At 34.6% G+C, this 18577-nt stretch overlaps 1 protein-coding gene across 1 annotated transcript in view; it reads right to left on the reverse strand.

Moving 5' to 3' along the window:
* Positions 1-805: 805 nt before the first annotated feature.
* LOC149796733 (uncharacterized) overlaps positions 806-18577 on the reverse strand; it is a 77143-nt gene continuing 59371 nt past the window's right edge. Inside the window, exons 8-9 of the mRNA XM_089961382.1 lie at positions 11119-11183; positions 806-2342 (exon numbers count right to left, since the gene is read on the reverse strand). Coding sequence (XP_089817508.1) covers positions 1731-2342; positions 11119-11183 — 677 coding nt within the window. The 3' untranslated portion in view covers positions 806-1730. The remainder of the gene's footprint in view (positions 2343-11118; positions 11184-18577) is intronic.

Below are 18577 nucleotides of genomic sequence, written 5' to 3' on the forward strand. Positions count from 1 at the left end.
TCTTGACCTTTCTACGAGATGATTTATTTGTTTGTTTTATTTGTTTTGTCGGAATTCTATGGTCTGTTCACCCTCTCTGCTGCTTTTGTTGTAAAACCTCTCAAATATTTCAGTGAAATTTTAGAGAGATCTCACCACATTTTCAATGAAAGTTTTGGTCGAAATATTTATGAAATCTCACCAAACTTTTCAGTAAAATGAAAAAGACTTAAGTGACGCCATCATGGATTAGGCTTTGTATGCAATAAAAGAAAATGAGGACAAGAAAAACCTAAGTCATATTTGATAATGTCTGTCAAAATAACCCATTTTGCAAATTATTGTGAATATTTATCATTGATTCCAAATAATGCCTAAGAATCATTAGGCAGTTTAATAGAAATCTGAAGCAGATTTTTTATGGTTTAGGCAGAAAGCGCTTAAAAAACCCATCTGAAATCCACTTTAAATACGCCTGGAAAATTTTGTACAGGATGGACTATTACCAAATTCCATATGAACTATTCACATATTCCATATGGACTATTGCCAAATTCCACATGGATTTATTGCCAAATTCCATATGGAATTTTAATTTTATTCCATATGGACAACCTACAGATCTCATGGACTAACTTGCATATTTCGTGAGATTTTCCATATGGAGTAAGTACGGAATCCATAACATTTCCATATGGATACAATGAAATCCAAAAGAGTGGTTCAGCTATAGAATAAAATTGTCCATATGGATATATCTGTAAAGGTACCTATGGATTCCACATCCAATCCATGTGGAAAATTTTGTACGGGGAGACATAACTGGTCATGCAGAGACATTTTTATTTATAACAGTAGAGACTACAAATATTCAAGAATTAAAAGGAGAATAACTATTTCTTTAAAACTACAGGTATTGGAATATATTGCTAAATTCGAAAATATCCATCGAGATGGTCATCTGCAAGTCTTTATATATCCTTAACTTACTCAAAGTTGTTTTTAAATGTAACGTAAACAAATACAAAATGTACCTAAATAAATAATGTTTTGTGAGGTTATAGACAACAAATTACAACACATGGGATATGCTAAAAACTCGTAACGTTAAAAAGGAAATTATCACAGTCAAAGAGAATGCGATAGAAGCTCTGACATGTCCAAAACTGCACAGAAAACAACTTATCTTTCAAGTGAACACTATATAAATTTCAAGCAAATACCATATTCACATAAGGAATATAAACCTGATTAGACATAAATTCAAAGCATAAAATTAATTATTTGTAAAATCTAGTATCATCTTTAAAGACATGTTAACATTTTCAAGGGTACAGAAGGCCAAAAAGAGTTGTAGTAGCTGCAAGCATTAATAAAAATTATTGACGTTGACAAACTTTATGACATACTGGTATTCTCTTTGGTTGTAAATTGACAGTGAGCCAACCAAATGCAAGGGCTAATGCCTCTGGGTATCGATTTATTAACTTTGCTATGTTTATGCTTTCTGGCTACATGCCAGTGCTTCAAGTGGATATAAATAGATCAGCCTTCCCTCCCAACCCAAATTTCTCTCTCTGCCCATGATGTCCTTCAAGACCTCCCTCCACCATTCTAGTGTCATCCCTTAGACATATAGCCAACAGTTTTTCCTAGTGGCTGTAAAACGAGCAACAGTGAACCAAGCAAATGCAACAGCTAATGCCTCTGGGTATCATTAATAAATTTCTATGCTTTAAGAATTAGTACATTTAAATTTGATTTTGAAAGGATTGGCACATTTCAGCCTTGTCACTTGGTTTTAGTAGTGGCCATATATTTTGCATTACGTTCTTTTCAAATTCATGTACCTGCATGGTACTGAACTGTACGGAATCTCTGTTTTCGCTCCCATTATAAAACTTATCAAAATGGTGTCCAGTCATATTTGCCGTTGTTGATAGCACACTAACCAAGTTCTTACGAATTCTGGCTATCAACTTCAAATGAAAGATTCCAGTCATAATTGGGATTTTTACACGATCGAGGAAATTATAGAAGTTACCTGGTATACGCTGTTTAGCTTTCTCCATTAAATCAAAAATTGAAATGGTTTTTTTTATACCAAATTTATCATAGACATCTAACTTGTCTCTCGTAAGTATCCAAAGGCAACCGCCATTGTCTGCATTGTTAATGAAGAGTGCAAGTATGTCAAAAAGTTTGTTTTCATCAATAAATGGGGTCATTATGACCACAGTGCAGCCTTTGCTGAAAAAGTGATTAAGCACTGACTTAACCAGTGGATATAGACTGGTATTTCCCATCATTGAATGTAGTTTTTCCACCTTTTGCAGATGTTCTTTTACCCAGCCTTTTACAAACTGAAAAAGAAACAAAAATACCATCATTACACTAAACTTCATAATGTTCTACACTGGTGTACAAGGAGATTTAATATTAAGATGTAGGCTTACATTACAGGAATTGAGGTGATATTGATTGAAGTTGTTGGCATCAAATGAGACCAAATGTCATTCAATACAAATTTAACACTGAGGCTACACTGCTACAGTGTTAGAAATTGTTACCAAATTGCAGCCCTGTATTCAAAACTCAATGATCTACTATTCAGCACTTAGTTATCTACCATACAGCACTTAGTTATCTACCATACAGCACTTAGTTATATACTATTCAATAATTTGTTATCTACTAAACAACACACTGTGTGTAGTGACCAAAACGCAGCATTATACTATCAACACGTCATGTGTAGTAACCAATATTTAGTCATCTACTATCCAGCACCTCTCACTATACAATCAACATTTCAGGTGTAGTGAGCAATACCCCAAACTTACTAACCAAAACACTGTGTGTAGTGACCAATATTCGGTCATCTATTCAACAGTCTGCACAATACCATCTAATACCTTACATGTACTATCCAACATGTCCTGTGTGGTGACAAATACCTGACATTTACTGTTCATTACGACATGTCTATTGACAAATAAACAGTAAATCTACTATATAACACACCACACTATATCATCAGGATGCCATGTGTAATGACCAACACCCAGTCATCTACTATCGAACATCTGAAGTTTATGCCCTCAACATGTCGGGTGTAGTGACCAACACCCAGTTATCATCATTGAAATCCCCATCATATACCATCAGCGCTCCTGTGTAGTATCCAATATCCCATACTTACTATCCATTATGCCATGTGTTGTGACCATCAACCAGTCAGCTCCTATAAAGCACTCTACATTATACTATCAACAAGCAGTCTTTAGTGGCCTGGTGCCAAGTGGCTATATGCATGTGTCCAGGATTTACATATATCAAAATACTTATATTTCATCTCGTTCTGGAGGTGTCAATATAACTGCACATCTTGTACTGATGTTATAAATACCTTTAATGAGTGGAAATCGTTCAGAATAAAACTAAAATCGCGTTTTACAAATTATGAAAGATATATATAAATCATTACAAATTTCACTCCGTTTTGAGTGACCAACTAATCAACAAGACCTCAATGAAGACATGGAGTTGAAGGAAAACATATCTCTTAGAACAGATTCAATGAGAAACAGAGAGAAAAAGACAGATCATATCGAAAAGATATATTTTTTGTTTCTGAAAAACAAGCCAATGGCATCTTTTCTAAATAAATGAAACCAACGAAGAGGGAGGACTTGACTTCCAGTGATCTAGTATACATATTAAATTTCAGAGCTAAAGCAAATAGATAGCCATAATGTTCACAAGCTACTTTTCTAATTTCTTTTTTATTGGTTCAAGAGAAATCATGTTAAAATAAAAAAATCACTAAATACTCCAATGAGAATCCATAGCTGTGTTGATAAAAAATATACTCAAAATATTGTCCACGCACAACTGAATCTGATCCTTGTAAGCTCGCATTATTGAATTGGGTGGATACAACATGTCTTATTATAAAATCAATGATATCATCTTCCAGATGAGGTAATCTATAAAAATCTAAATATTTCATGTTCTGGTTTTGGGGAAAGTACACAGCTACCCCATGGGTTCATTGGCAATGACTAGCGTCTGTGTTGACATCATGTCTGTAGGTTTTCAATGTGATAGTTCAACTTTAGCATACACTCCTTGATTCTAAGAAGCTGTGTATAAGTGGGAGCCAGAAGGCAATGAAGGTATTCATTGTTCTCATAGGTAATGAGTTCACATTTAATGTTTTCCTTGAAAATCTGTCATGTAAGTCGATGAACATGAACTCTTTTGCAAGAGATTGTCAGTGCATTTCATTTTCAAGGAGTGGTCACTAATGTCCTTATTCATTCGATATCTTTTCTATTAATATGAGGGTCCATTCATCTTCAAAACACTCTTCCAACTTCTCTTGTCTCATCATCTAACATTATGTGTCCTGTTTCTGATAAAAATTATATTTGACACAACACTTAAAGTGGTTGTTGACGTTAATAAATGAATTCTACCAAGTACGTGCATCTGTGTTTAATGGTATGTTGATAACTTCTACTTCCTTTATAGTCATTGACTTGTGAAGCGAAAATTGAATATTTGACACTGGGTGGATATCCTTTCCAAAGGGCACTTACAGCGTGGAGTTGTGATTTTCCCATTTTAAGTTTTTTTCAGTCGAGAATGTTTTTGATGTCACAGACGTTGTCTTCTTTCTTGCATAACTCAGGCAATCTAAAATTTCATTTTAAGTCTTCTCTGTTCATATCTTCCAATTTATAGACAGGTGATTCACATCACACATTTTCCCTCTGACAGAAAATAATTATACACCCCAGGTAGGTAAATAACCTTTGTTAAAAGTGAGGGTTGTTTCCCAGTGTGAACCTAATTTCGTTGTGTTTAACACTTCTTTATATTTTCTGACCAGTGCCATTTCAAACAATCAATTAAGCACAGTCACATCGTTCTGAGGTATCACTTCTTCTAGAGCACATTCTATTTGACTGATTGTAAGTTTTGGCTAGATGTGGCAAGATGTAGATATATCAAAGAGTATTCTGATGTGTAAAATATTTCCACATACGTTGCTTTTAATTTTTTGGAAGCATTTGTTTCAGGATTTTCAGTGGTAATAACTGGGTGTTTCTTTATTCAGTTCCTTTTAAAAGCTTCGCTAAAAAAATTCAGCGACCTTGTATCTTTTTCACCACAGAAGATGTGGACCATTTGATTCAAGACAAGTGTTTAAACTAACTCAGAGCTATGCTCAAATGGCTTGTCATTGATGATTGATTCCTGCTCGCTAACGATTTCATTGAGGTTTCCTTCTAATGAGTTTAACATATATGGTGGTTGTCCTTGTAACCATTGTAATCCATCCTGCTGATGCAAACGTTTAAGTTTGATTTTAGCTACATGATACAACTTTTGAATTCCTCTGCATGGGCAGAATTGTAGCAAATGCTGGCTAAATGTGTATCCATGTGGTTGCTGCTCCTCAATACATCACTTGCTGTTTGATACTGCTCTAACAATACTTGACATGTCCAGTAAGTAAAAGGAGTAGAAGTACTACTTGATTGGGTCAATTTTTCTTGATTTCTTGTTCTTTTTTTATTTCCGTTTTCTCTATTATCTTTTTCTCTTCTGCCGAATAGACTTTCAATATATTTATTTTAGCCTGACCTTTCATTTCTTCTCATCTGAGAGTAGCTGAAGGTGTGAACAAGGTTGTCATACATGTTTCTTTCTCTTCTTCTGTCCGTACTGGCTGTTTATACTCTTCTTTGCTGCTGTTTGTTTTTCTTCACTCTTCATTGTGTTCTTGAAATCTCTCAGAGTAGGTTTAGTTGTTTTGTCTAAAGATTTAGGATGAACTGATTGAAGAAGCTGCAGTGACTGCTGGTGGCGTAGCAATGTTTTCAGTTTTGGACATATTTGTGATTCTTATCATAAGTGTAACATCTCGGAGAGACTGGGATTAGAAGGTAACACTCAGAATCGTTGTTCATGCCAACAATGGAGTTTCATCTGTAAGAAACTGAAGTTAATTTTTGTTCTTCCATAAGATCCAAGAATACAGGTGTGATGTTTTATTCAGAAAGTGTGTCCCTTTTATCCTCTTATTTTTTATGTTATCACTCCATTTAAAAGAGGTCCAGCAATCGAGCCTTGCAAAGGAGCAGCCACTATAAGTAACTGAATTAACAGCAGTGGTAGAAATCCTCCCATTGAATGACCAGTAGAAAACAAAGGTTTATTTGGAGATGTCTTTCCATTTTTGATAGGCCACCTCTGAGCAATTTTTTCTTGAGTACTTATGCGTTCTAACATCAGTGCCATTTTTACCTGATGCCAAGATGTTTTGTGTTGTGCTTCATTCTTCTTTCTAGAGTGGCAATATGCTGCAACTCTTTTTTGTGGGGTCCATTTTTGTTAGGTTTTTTCACTTTCTTCACTTCAACATTTACATCCATCTCAAAAGGGAAAGAATAATGACACCTACTACAGATCACCTGGTTTGCCAAATATTTTGGTTTTATGGCTTGAGCATCGTTTCTTTAATCAGTCAGTTGCGAGAGTGTTATTTTATGTTTTTCAAAAAGAATGTTTTTGTTTCTCGTGGAATGTGAATGATGCCTTGTAGTAACTGACATGCTGTCACATTCTACAATCATACACTTTTAGACTAGCTTCTAACAAATGTGACAGTACTTGTGCACTATTTTCACAACTGATCACATATACTGCATGAATCAATTTGCAGGAGGATGAGACTGAAAGGAAGGAAATTGTTGAATACTGTTAGAAAAAAGATGTGAAGGAAGCTTTATCATGTTTTAGACCGACTAAACCAAAGTAGGTTGCTAATAAATGAGTGGACCTCCTTCGTGACACAAATTGCTAAACAAATTGGTAGGAAAAAACATTTTTATCTCAAATAATCAGGAGTGGTAGATTTTAAACAGCTAGTAAAATACGCATGTGATGATTGAGTGGCATCATCATTAGCATAATTTCGCAAAGATTTTTTTAACTTTTTAGCTAACACTTGAGCTCGAGATTTATCTTTTGGACTCTTTAACATGCATTACATGTTAAAGTAAATTGTGAGTAATGTAAATAATACTATTTTATGACTTTTTTGTGTAAACAAAAGTTTAATCTCATCTTCGTCTTCTCCTAGCATGTCATCGAAGATAATAAAATGTGTTTGACTAAAGTCAACTCTATCACATCTTTTCTTACAGAATTACTTTAACAAATGACTTGGATTCTCCTTGACTTTCTTTCAATAACCTGTGCACCGTTTGACAGTCTTTGTAACATTGCGCGATAAGTTCTAGACATCGATCAAATAATTTTAGTTTGTGCTCGATCAAACTTTTCACAAAACCACTAGGTCCAGCAATCAATATGTTAAAGAGATTGCAAAGATACAATGCTATCCAAACATAATTTTCAGCTGTTTGAAATTCTGACATCAATGACACAAAATATTTTATACATTTTATAGGTTTATTGTTAATAGCAATAGATTGGTAACAAAAAAAAAAAAAATACTGACATTTCAGGAAAAGAAAGTTTATGTTTTTCTTTCTGTTATCCATCACAAATGATGTCTATGACATACTTCACTACCTGGAACCTCTTTTTCCAAGTGTCGAATCCAAGATTTTTCCAGTTACTTACATTATTTCAGTCATAAATATGTTGATGTATCCAACTTACTATGCATATTTCTTGGTAAAACTGAAGAGTTAATAACAAATGACGAATGTCTTTTTCACACAGGGAATACAAGTCTTATTCATTACTATATGTTTCATGCACAGATAAAATTTTGATTGTCAGATCCTTGCATATACTGTTTGTAAATTTGCCACAAGAATCTGATCTCCACACCAGAATCGAAACTCTGTACATGGTTTCCTCGTCCCAAGTAACACGTTCTTCTCTGGCTAAAGTTTTGGCAATGGGTAATCCATTTAGATAATATTTATGTGGGCCATTTTTTAACATGTTCAATCAACTCTCAAAGTCAAAATAGCCATTGTACATGCCACTATCGGTGTGATAGCAAAGGATTCGATCTCCTAAAGGTTCCAAGACAGAACATACATTTAAGCGGGTATTGGATATTACATTATCATACATGATGACATTACCAAACTTGTCAAATCTTATTCAGGATGATGCTTCCACCAATAAAATTTTCCTTTTCCTCTGCCTTTTAGAGATGAAATGAGTATCACCATGTAAAAAGTACCTTTCCAGATGTCATGTCAAACTCATCGCTGGCTTCTTGGACGTGCTGCAATTTCTTCCAATATTTGGAAGAAGTTAATTCTGCAGGCATTCTAAATCAATCCAAACAGATTTTAAACTGCAGTGAGTGATGGATAGCGTCCAACGATCTTCATTTTGACTTTATCATTATCGCTTCTCTCACAATGACTCAAATAAATTTTATGGTGATACCGACTTTCTTTCTTGATTGATCTTAACTATCTGGGTCTAGATGTAGCAATAGAGAGTACTGGCTTAGAATCACTTAATCATAAGCATGAACTTCTGCCAGCACTTCTTGGTGACTGCTGTGATACACAGAATGTCATAATCGCCATGTAGCTCCTTTTTTCTCCTTGGAACTGTGTGATCATTACATGACAGTACATGATTCAAATTTAATACTGCTGTGATATACAATCTATATATTGCATCTAGGAGAAAATAATCATCCAGAAAATTACAGAGAGTCATTTGAAAATACAACTGCAATAAAAGACTTATGACAACTTCTCCGGAGATCAAAGACAAGATGCCTGGTTTGTATATCATAAGAAAGGACTTCATAATATCCATAATGTTAAAGAAAAGGAACCTCTAGGACAGTAAAGCAGAGACAAAAATAAAGATACCTACAATAAATGTCTACATTGAATAGAAACAAGTTGAAGAAACATTCAGAAGTAAAAACAAAAGAGAAATCCATTCCTGTAAAGAACTTATATCTTTGTCTTGATTCTTTTAGCAAGAAGAATCCCAACCATACTTTTAAGGACAAATTACGGTATGTAGGATTATAGGGTATGGTGTTGGATAGTAAACATGGGGTTTTGGAAACTCTATTCTTTTTGCTGGTTAGTAAATGTGGAATGTTGGTCACTTTAACCAGCGTAAAATGTTTATTTTTCTTTTAGATATCTTTCACGAAAGAAGTCAATAAAAGTTTTAATTTTATATTTGCAATTTGTACAAATAGCTGCAATCTTAAAACGTTCTCTGCATATTTGTCAATAATTAATAAATTTGTAGAATTGGTTATTTTTGTTTGTAGAAATAAATATAAATTTGTACATTTTTACTTTTTATTTTTTACAATTTGCGAAAATTCTTTTTACAACTTTTGCATTTTGGGAAAATGTTTCATTATTTTTTGCTTAATTCAGCATTAATTTTAGTCTTGACCATATTTTAACACTATTTCAGACACCTTTTTCGTCTCGGCTACAATCAATATGAGTTTTGGAATTTTAATATTAGTTTTGGTCTGAACAAAGCTTTAACATCTTTCCTGGATGGTTTTGATTTCCGCTAATGCCTGTGAAAGTTTTGGAAATTTAATACTTCATCACAGTCATTCTAATATTAATATTCCAGTAATTTTCAGTCTCCTTTAAATTCTGTTTTGGAATGTTAGTCCTTCATTTAATTACGTCCATTTTAGTGTTAATATGGGTGGATTCCTTTAAATAAATCTATTCATAACATCTGTAAAATAAAAACAAATTTACTCACACATCCAACTTGACCAAAGTTATAGGTAATGTCTATATATAAAAATCAGATATATGTATATGATTGCTAATAGTATAATTTTGGGAGCTGGCTTGAATATGACTGAGATTGGTCACTACACATGGCATATTGATGGTATCATGTGGGATGGTGGATAGAAGTTGACTGAGTATTGGTCACTGCACACTAAGTGTTGGACAGTAGATCACTAGGTGCTTAATAGTATGTATCTATGTACAAGATGATAGATAGCTAAGTGCCGGATAGATCGCCGTGTGCTGAATACTGGATCACAATGAGGTCAAGAAACTTCTAGCAATGTAACAACGTAGCTGCAATGTTAAATTCCCCAAATGTCCAAGACTGAACCCCAATCTAAACCTAAAGCCAATGTCAATTCCCTTGTGCCACAGGGTAGCAAATGTTACTACTATCCTCTCACTCAAAGGACTTAAAGGAAAAACCACTCCCTAACATTGCTAGCTTTGGTTATCTCGATGCATATTTCTCGTGATTCTGTTTTATTTTGTAAAATACATTTTTAATTTCCTGAGATTATCACAAATTGTGAGAAACTGACCAACTCCAAGGCTCTGTTACTTAAGAAGAACTTTCCATAATATCAGAAACACGATTTAGTGATAGCTACTCTGAAATTATTACATTTAGGCTTATCAGACAAAAAACTGTAAACTTTTCACATTCTTTGAAAGATCCTTAGCGTATAGACACTTTTTCAGTTGATAATTAGTACATTTACTTTCAAAATTATTTGAAAATAAGTATTTACAAGCCTAAAAAATGATGGTGTTTATATCCCACTGTAAATTCATGGCCACATACCAAAAGTCATTTACATTAGCATAGCAGAAGAACAAGAAACAAAGAAAATACATCTGATCATGGCATACACTGTGTCTGAAAATATCACATCAAATCATTTTTTGTCCTTTATTTTTAAGCCAGAATGAAATCATATTCAACACACAAGTTTTTCTTCATAGTCATGGCATGTAGACATCATGGACATAGGCATATTGAACATCGAACAGGTTACATGAAGAGTTTTATCATTACTAAATTAATTTGGACTTGCTACGAGCAGTAACTCTTTCATCCTCAAGAGGACATTTGCTCAAAACACTGTCTCTTGTCGTTGCATATGCACACTGTCAACGGGTATAACAAATTTTATTACCGATCATTGGCTAGCAAATTTGGCACTGAATCTAAAAAGTCTGGAATGGTTTTAAAACAATGCTTAAATTTCGCATGGAATTTCAGTACCACCTAGAAAAATTAATTTAGTACATAAGCTTGTTAACAGCCGCTTGCAATATTTTGTCTCGTGACAAGAAATGTACTTACAACATTGTCAATCTTGATTTTTTGATCAGTTATAAGCTGATCTTTCTTTCTTATTGTCATCTTTTCTGCAAAATAAAGAGATTGGTCTATTACAGCTATGTGAATTTTGATACACTTATGGAACTTCTAAAAAAGAAAACTATAATGGGACAGAAATGTTCGAACATTGGAAAAACAAGATATGAACAATGATCATCATTTCATTGTCTCTGAAGAGTACAGCTACCAATACTTTTTGTCCTAAGAATATTGTCTACTTCAACATATAAAAAGCTAAAAGTAAATACAATTTACAACAAATTATTATTATTCAGACATATAACTCAGACATCTGTGAAATGGGTAAGATGGAAATTATTTTTATACCTGTCTGTTGTTGTTGTTGTTGTAGGGTTTAATGCCATTTTTCAGCACACGATAGGCTATACATGGTGGCCAGTATTAATGGTGAAGGAAGAACCCGGGAAAACCCCGGAAAGAACCACCAACCCATGAGAAGCTACTGGCAAGCTTTCTCACATACCCACATTAACCGAATCCGAGACTCAAACCCATGCAGACAGAGGTGAGATGGCAGTGATCTGTAACGGAAAGCGCGTTAGACCACTCGGCCACTCGGGGCCCCCTTTATACCTATCTGAACATTACCCAAAAATGCTCACCACTTGTGACATATTTAATTAATTTTCCTTGAATTTGTCAAAAGCTAAGAAATGATGAGCTTAAATAATGACTGTTCTTTTCTGTGTGTATGTTAGAACAACAACATTGTAGCTTGTATACAGTAGTATCATGCAAAGACATACATTTATTTCAAGCAGTTGCAGCACTTTACCATTTAGAACAGTGCAAAGAAGCCAAATGAAATAGAAAAATTAAGAACAATTCTGCTTTTCATAGAATACCAATTGGAACACAAAATTTAACTTAAGTTCTTGCAAAATATATATTACGCACATCCCCCTTTTATCTCCACTCTTAAGTTTGAGTGTCTTGTCTTAGTCCCATAATGAGTAGTATGTAATATGTAACTTACATGCCATCACTAAATTCTACTACTGTGCTGCCTGAGAAACTGTGCTTACAACAAGCATTAAGTTCTGAACAAAACTAGCATTGAAATCAAACCATACCGTTGGAGAAAATGACCTAATTAATGACTTCATATATTCAAAATCTTGGCTTGATTTGTAGAACAAAGCTGATCAAAACTAAATAAAATATTATAAACTTGTAATGAAAGTTAGAGCAATACATCAAAATTCAACTACTTGCTGCAAATACTTCCAACATATCGGATGTATTTGCTTATGACATCCTCAAGGCAGTTATAACTGCATGAACTACGCTCTCAGTTTGTGACTCACTATTACAACTATACGGTCTTAAAATTAATGAAAGAGCAAAAACCAACAAATTTTGTCAAATTGAACAAATAATTTATTTTCCTATAATACCAAGTACAAATTTTAAAAGAATTCACAATAAATCCCAAAATTGTCCAAAAGGTTCTATCAGCAGTCATAATGAATAAAGTTCTAATTAAATTCCAGAGGTGTTCAAAATAAGATCCAGACCTGAAGGTGTTGATGTGCCTGTAGTGGCATGTGACTTGATGATCTGACAATTGTCTTTTAATGAATTATAATAATATAATAAAAGATGTCCTTATCTGAATTCACTATAATTCCAATTTAACTCTCTCATCCAAGAATATTTTTGAGCTGTTTGAAATTCCAGAGAATAAAATTTTGAAAAAAATAATTCTAGTCCAAATTAGATACTGAACACAGCAATAAGATTCTGCCTAAAGATGTTAAAACAAGAATGAATAATCTTTAGATAAACAAGATTATAAAGTCCTCTACTTGACCTAAGTTCAACTAGCATTTTCTGGAAATACTATGACTTAAGGGAATTTTCCGTTCTTGAACAATTTGTTACTTAAACTTGCAATACAGAATGTGCTAAACATTAGTTAGGCTAGGTATGTTCATGTTTATGTAACCATGACCAAGACTTCTATTGATAATGATCCTAATATTTAACTCACACTTATAGAGAAAATATTAGCTATGTATATCAGAAACATAAAGAACTTGAATTTGGGTAATGTCAAGTACAAAATACAATTATCCATAACATATAATGAATTTTTTTAAAAACTAACAAAAACAATGCCAATTATATATTCATAACACTCACAAGCATGTATATCTGACCCCTAGACACACCACTCTCCATCAAACTAATGCTAAAGTAAAACCAATCATCTCCCATTACATAACACAGCAGATACAAAAAAGAACGATCAGAAACTGCATGAAATTAAAATTACCATCACACTGTACTGACTGAGCTCTTAAGGCTGTAAACTTCCAATGAATATCAGGTTTCCAGCCGTAATTTGAAACAAGATGCTAGCCATGCGAACGTAACACAGCTTTCTTACTTGTTGTCCAACAGTTTGCCTAAATAAACTGAAGCAAAATGACAGCTCCTCCATCTTGTCATATTTCTGATACATAGGATATCTCCAATACAACGGGCAGATCACCAAAAACTAATCAGACACGCGGGGCACCTCCTCCTTCAATTTAGGAATTTATTCCGTATTGCCCATCCATCAGTTTTTTTAAAGAAATGTTTTTTTCTTCACAGTGTTAGTTTCCCACTGCTGACCAAACTTCCCCCAAACTGCCACAAATAAACCTGGCACTATCACACAAAACTATTTGTTGAAAAACCATGTCAGTTTGCTCTGCATACTCACATCCATAATCTCTCATTACCATGATAACTAAACAGCATCTTCATGAACAGACACTGCTTACTGCATGATAACAGTCGTGATATTAACTGTCTGCATGTTTGGGTATCAGACTTCCATCCACCCATGAAGCCATACATCTAACCATGTATATATGTATGACTATAAGTTAGCATGAGTGTCTGTGTGTGTTTGTGTCACGGAATTGTATAAATCCTTTTATTTATTAAATACATGTACTAGGGTTTCATTTTTTGTGTACAACGATACTCGAGGGTGATTTATGTATATTGTACAATATTTCGAAAGAGTGAGTTTGGTTCATCCTATGCCGTATGTGCGATGTGCTTTCAATGGGAAAAACCGAATGCTTCCAGCGCACAGACAATGTATGACGACTTCGTCTGTGTATAAATGCCTCACCGTAAGATTAAATCTTCACATTACAGAACATCTTGTCAGTGAACAGTCTGCTTTAAGGACTTGCACATCTTCAGCTGTAGAGGTATGTGAATTATTAATTTCTTGCGTATAAGTTATAACTATTGTACTACCACATTTTTTTGTATGTTTGCTATGTAGCTTCGGTTTACATAGTATAATGCAAATATTTTCTATTCTTGTCTGGGACTTAGCAAGAGATTTATATTAGCAATATAGCAATATAAAGCTGCATTTTTAAGAAATGTTTAGTACTGTAGGATTCTTGTCAGGCACCATTAGGTTTACTTCTGAACCTTTTGTTGTTTTGTAATTGTGCCAATAACGTAATCTGTATAACTTAATGTATATAACGTCATTACATTTTTATCGTATATCATGTCATACATAGTACATGGTGTTAGATGTATTTTCAGCTGACCCAACTGACTGGAGTGATCCGAGTTATCGGAGTTAACGTGGTACCAGCTGCAGAGCTAACCACAGAGGTCAACCATAGCAGCTGTGAAGCTGAACCATAGCAGACGTAGAATAAACAGTGTTGCTGGTCAACTAGTAGCAGGTGATCGGGTGTTGCTGACTGAGATTGAAGGGTTCTGACTGCTTGATTGACCAACCTGGAATACTAACGTGGATTGGCCAGTGTCACTGGTAGCTGAGTGTGCTGGTGATGGAGTGTGTAACTCCATATATTTAATCTTTTAGCTGTGGGCTAATTTGGGTTTTTTTAAAAACCCAGTGGGATTGTAAATATAATTTGTATATCTGTCCCTTTTGTTTACATAATTTCACTATTTGAGTGAATACATTTTACTATATGAGTAAAACACTACATTCGTTTTACTATGTGAGTAAAACACATCAATCTTTTCATTGTGAAATCACCATGAATCATTCACCCCTTGTCCTTGTACTGTGTAAGGTCATTTATTTGTATTTTCATTATTAAGTCCAAGCATTTTATGTTAATTGATCCAATATTTGGATCATATACACGCATATATTAATCATAATTAATTGCTCATTCAAGCTAGCCATCTAGGTAACTATAGTAAGTGAGCGCATTCTGGAACTGCTTAATACCTTGACAAGTTGCACTAAGCGAAACTGTAGCAAACTTTTGCCCACATGACTTCCACTATAATGTCCACCCTTTTGTAATTTTGAAGTCAATGAAATCAGAACTGAGAACACTGTTGCCTAAACATGCCCAGCATGACCTTATCCTTTAACTTAATTGATCTGTCCCATAGACAAAACTATCCTCTGCAATTTAAATAATTATGCGCAAGCCACATGTTGATTTCAGTACCTAGATCTGCTCTGGTCTTCAACAGGCAAAGTTGTCTTGATTGAATTCATTGCAGATAAATCCTACAACCAGCAAGGGTAGCTACCTGTATCAAAGACTTGTATCTAAACAATCTTATCTCTAAAACCCATCGGTGCATCCATTAATATATAACCTAGCAGATTTTAATAAGACATTTCCCATCTGGCAATCTACCCTAGGGCACATGGGCCATGGGTTTCTACTATGCTAGCTTAGCTCAACATCAGATGTAACTTTATTCAATAAAATGTCAAACTTTCTTATGCAACATGAAGCAACATATGATTGCAGAAACCTCTGGACCTCTGGTTTAAATGAGGATTAGAAAAAACAGAGGAGTTTATATAGTCTGGATAGTTGATTGATCAGCCATTATTATCTGTCTGTCTGTATGTATATATGTAATTAGGTAGGTAGGTAGGTAGGTAGGAATGTTTGTAGGTAGGTAGGTAGGTAGGAATGTTTGTAGGTAGGTAGGTATGTGTGCATGCATGCATGAATGTGTGGGTATGTATGTATAAGTAGTAATACAAGCAAACCACAGGTGACTGACGTGAACTAAATGTTGACAAAAATCATACCCAGTGACAAAATTATGTCTGATTACCCCCATAAATTCATTCTGACATAGAACTTTCTATCGTACTATAAAAGAAACAAGGTAAGTAACTTCCAAAAGCTTCGTTCCACACCTGATCCTTTATCTTCTGTTGCTATTTCCATCTTCGATGGCACACTGCCACCATATATGGCTTGTTTCACTCCTGAGATATTTTTTGATTCATCAAGCCATCATTGACTTATATGCATTGCACCAAAGTGAACTTATGGGCTCCAAAATGTACGAATTTTGCTAATTTTGCCTTCTGGGACAAAGTTAAGCTCATGTTCAACCTGCTTTATTTACTGACAGATACAGTATTTGCGACTCTACGTTGCATTCCTTCATTAATAATGAGAATAGTGGTAGAAACAAAAGTAAGTTCCTACTTACCATTAATTCCATTCAGATTTCAGAATCCAGTTCCATGGAAAAATTATACATTTATCTTTTATCTTCTTAAGTCCATTAAGTTTGAATACAAGATACACTGATTTTCAAAACATTTGTAATGTACGGCTCACACTTCAACAGCACAATATGAATGGTTCAAAAGGTAACATCATAACCAGATGCATGGTTGTTGTTGTTGTTGTTGTAGGGTTTAATGCCATTTTTCAGCACAAGATAGGCTATACATGGCGGCCAGTATAACTGGTGGAGGAAGAACCCTGGAAAACCCAGAGAAGAACCACCGACCCACGAGAAGCTACTGGCAGGCTTTCCCACGTACCCACGCTAGCCGAAACCAGATGCATGGATGTAATTTTGAAACTGGGTATGATTTGTTTTCAACATTAAGTTCATGGCGGCCACCTGTAGAGAGAACTCGGAAACGAAGGAGCTTCTTTGGGACAAACCAGAATTCCTGTTTTAAATTTCTATTTAGGTTTAATAGGGGAATGGGTTTATATGGACAAAAGTGTGTATACTGGCCAAAGGTAAGTGTTACAAGTGGCTGACCTCAATGGGGTGATTTAGTAAGTGTTGCAGTTGACCTCAAGAGTTGTCACTATAGGTAAGCATGGGAAATCCTATGTTAAACGGGCCAATAGGTTTAATATGGGAATAGGTTTACAGGGACAAAAGTGTTCATATGGACAAAAGTGATTTTAGCCTCAAAAGGGTTTATAGCCTCAAAAGGGTTTATAGCCTCAAAAGGATTTATAGGGTCAAAAGTATTTATGCAGTAAAAGGTGTTTATAGAGACAAAGGAAAACATAATGGCAACCTCATTATTGTTATAGGCCATTTCTATATTCTATGGGAATGTATGTAAAATGTAACATTACAATTTTTAGATACAATGCAAACACATATATACTATCCAGCACCTCCTTTATTACAATCCAACACGATATATATGCAATCCAAAATCAACTTATTGTGTAGCGCCCCAACATCTACTAACAGACAAAATGTGAAGTGTTAAAACAAAGGAGACGGAATTTTATGCACATACTATCCAGCACAATGCCTCTACCATCCAACACCCCATACACACTATCTATAATGCCTTGTTTTAGCACAGAGTTTAAAAGAAGGAGATGGAAGCTAACAAACATACTATCCATCACATTACCTCTACCATCCAACACCACATACACACTATTCAAAATGCCTTGTGTTGGGTCTAAAATACCCACACCTACTATTAGGCGAAATGGAGTAGGGTTTCAATGAAGAAGAGAAAATCATAAACATATATGGGCACACTAACTATACACTCCAATACCCCATAAACACAATATCCATAGCACTTAGTGTATGGTATAAAGTCCCACACCAACTGTCAGACAAAACTGGGTAGATTTTAGATGAATAAGATGAAATTGTGCAAACATACTATCCACCACACCAATTATGCCATCCACAACCCCAGGCACACTATCTAAAACACCTTGGTCGAGAAAACCACACCTACCATCAGATGCAACTGGGTGAGATGTAAATGAAGATGAAATTGCACAAACGTACTATCCAACACACTAACTATACTGTGCAACAATATCAAAAACGCCTTGTCCAGTGCCCCCACTATAAGACTAAATGGAGTGGTGTTTAAATGAAGGAGATGAAATCTCACAAACCTATATATCCAACACAAAACATATACCATCCAACACCACATACACATTATCCAAAATGCTTTTCTCATAACTGAATGGTGTGCATGTGTGAGTGCATTTTTAAGTCACTGAGCATTAAAAAGAATCGAGAAAAAGATTTATTTAATAAAAGCGAGCAATGGTTAAAGATTACTGTTACTCATACAGTTGTTATTAAACTGGCTACATGAATAGTTACTGTTAGC

The sequence above is a fragment of the Sinohyriopsis cumingii genome, chromosome 6 (genome assembly GCF_028554795.1).
Source record: "Sinohyriopsis cumingii isolate HCF-2022 chromosome 6, ASM2855479v2, whole genome shotgun sequence".
NCBI lineage: Eukaryota > Metazoa > Mollusca > Bivalvia > Unionida > Unionidae > Sinohyriopsis > Sinohyriopsis cumingii.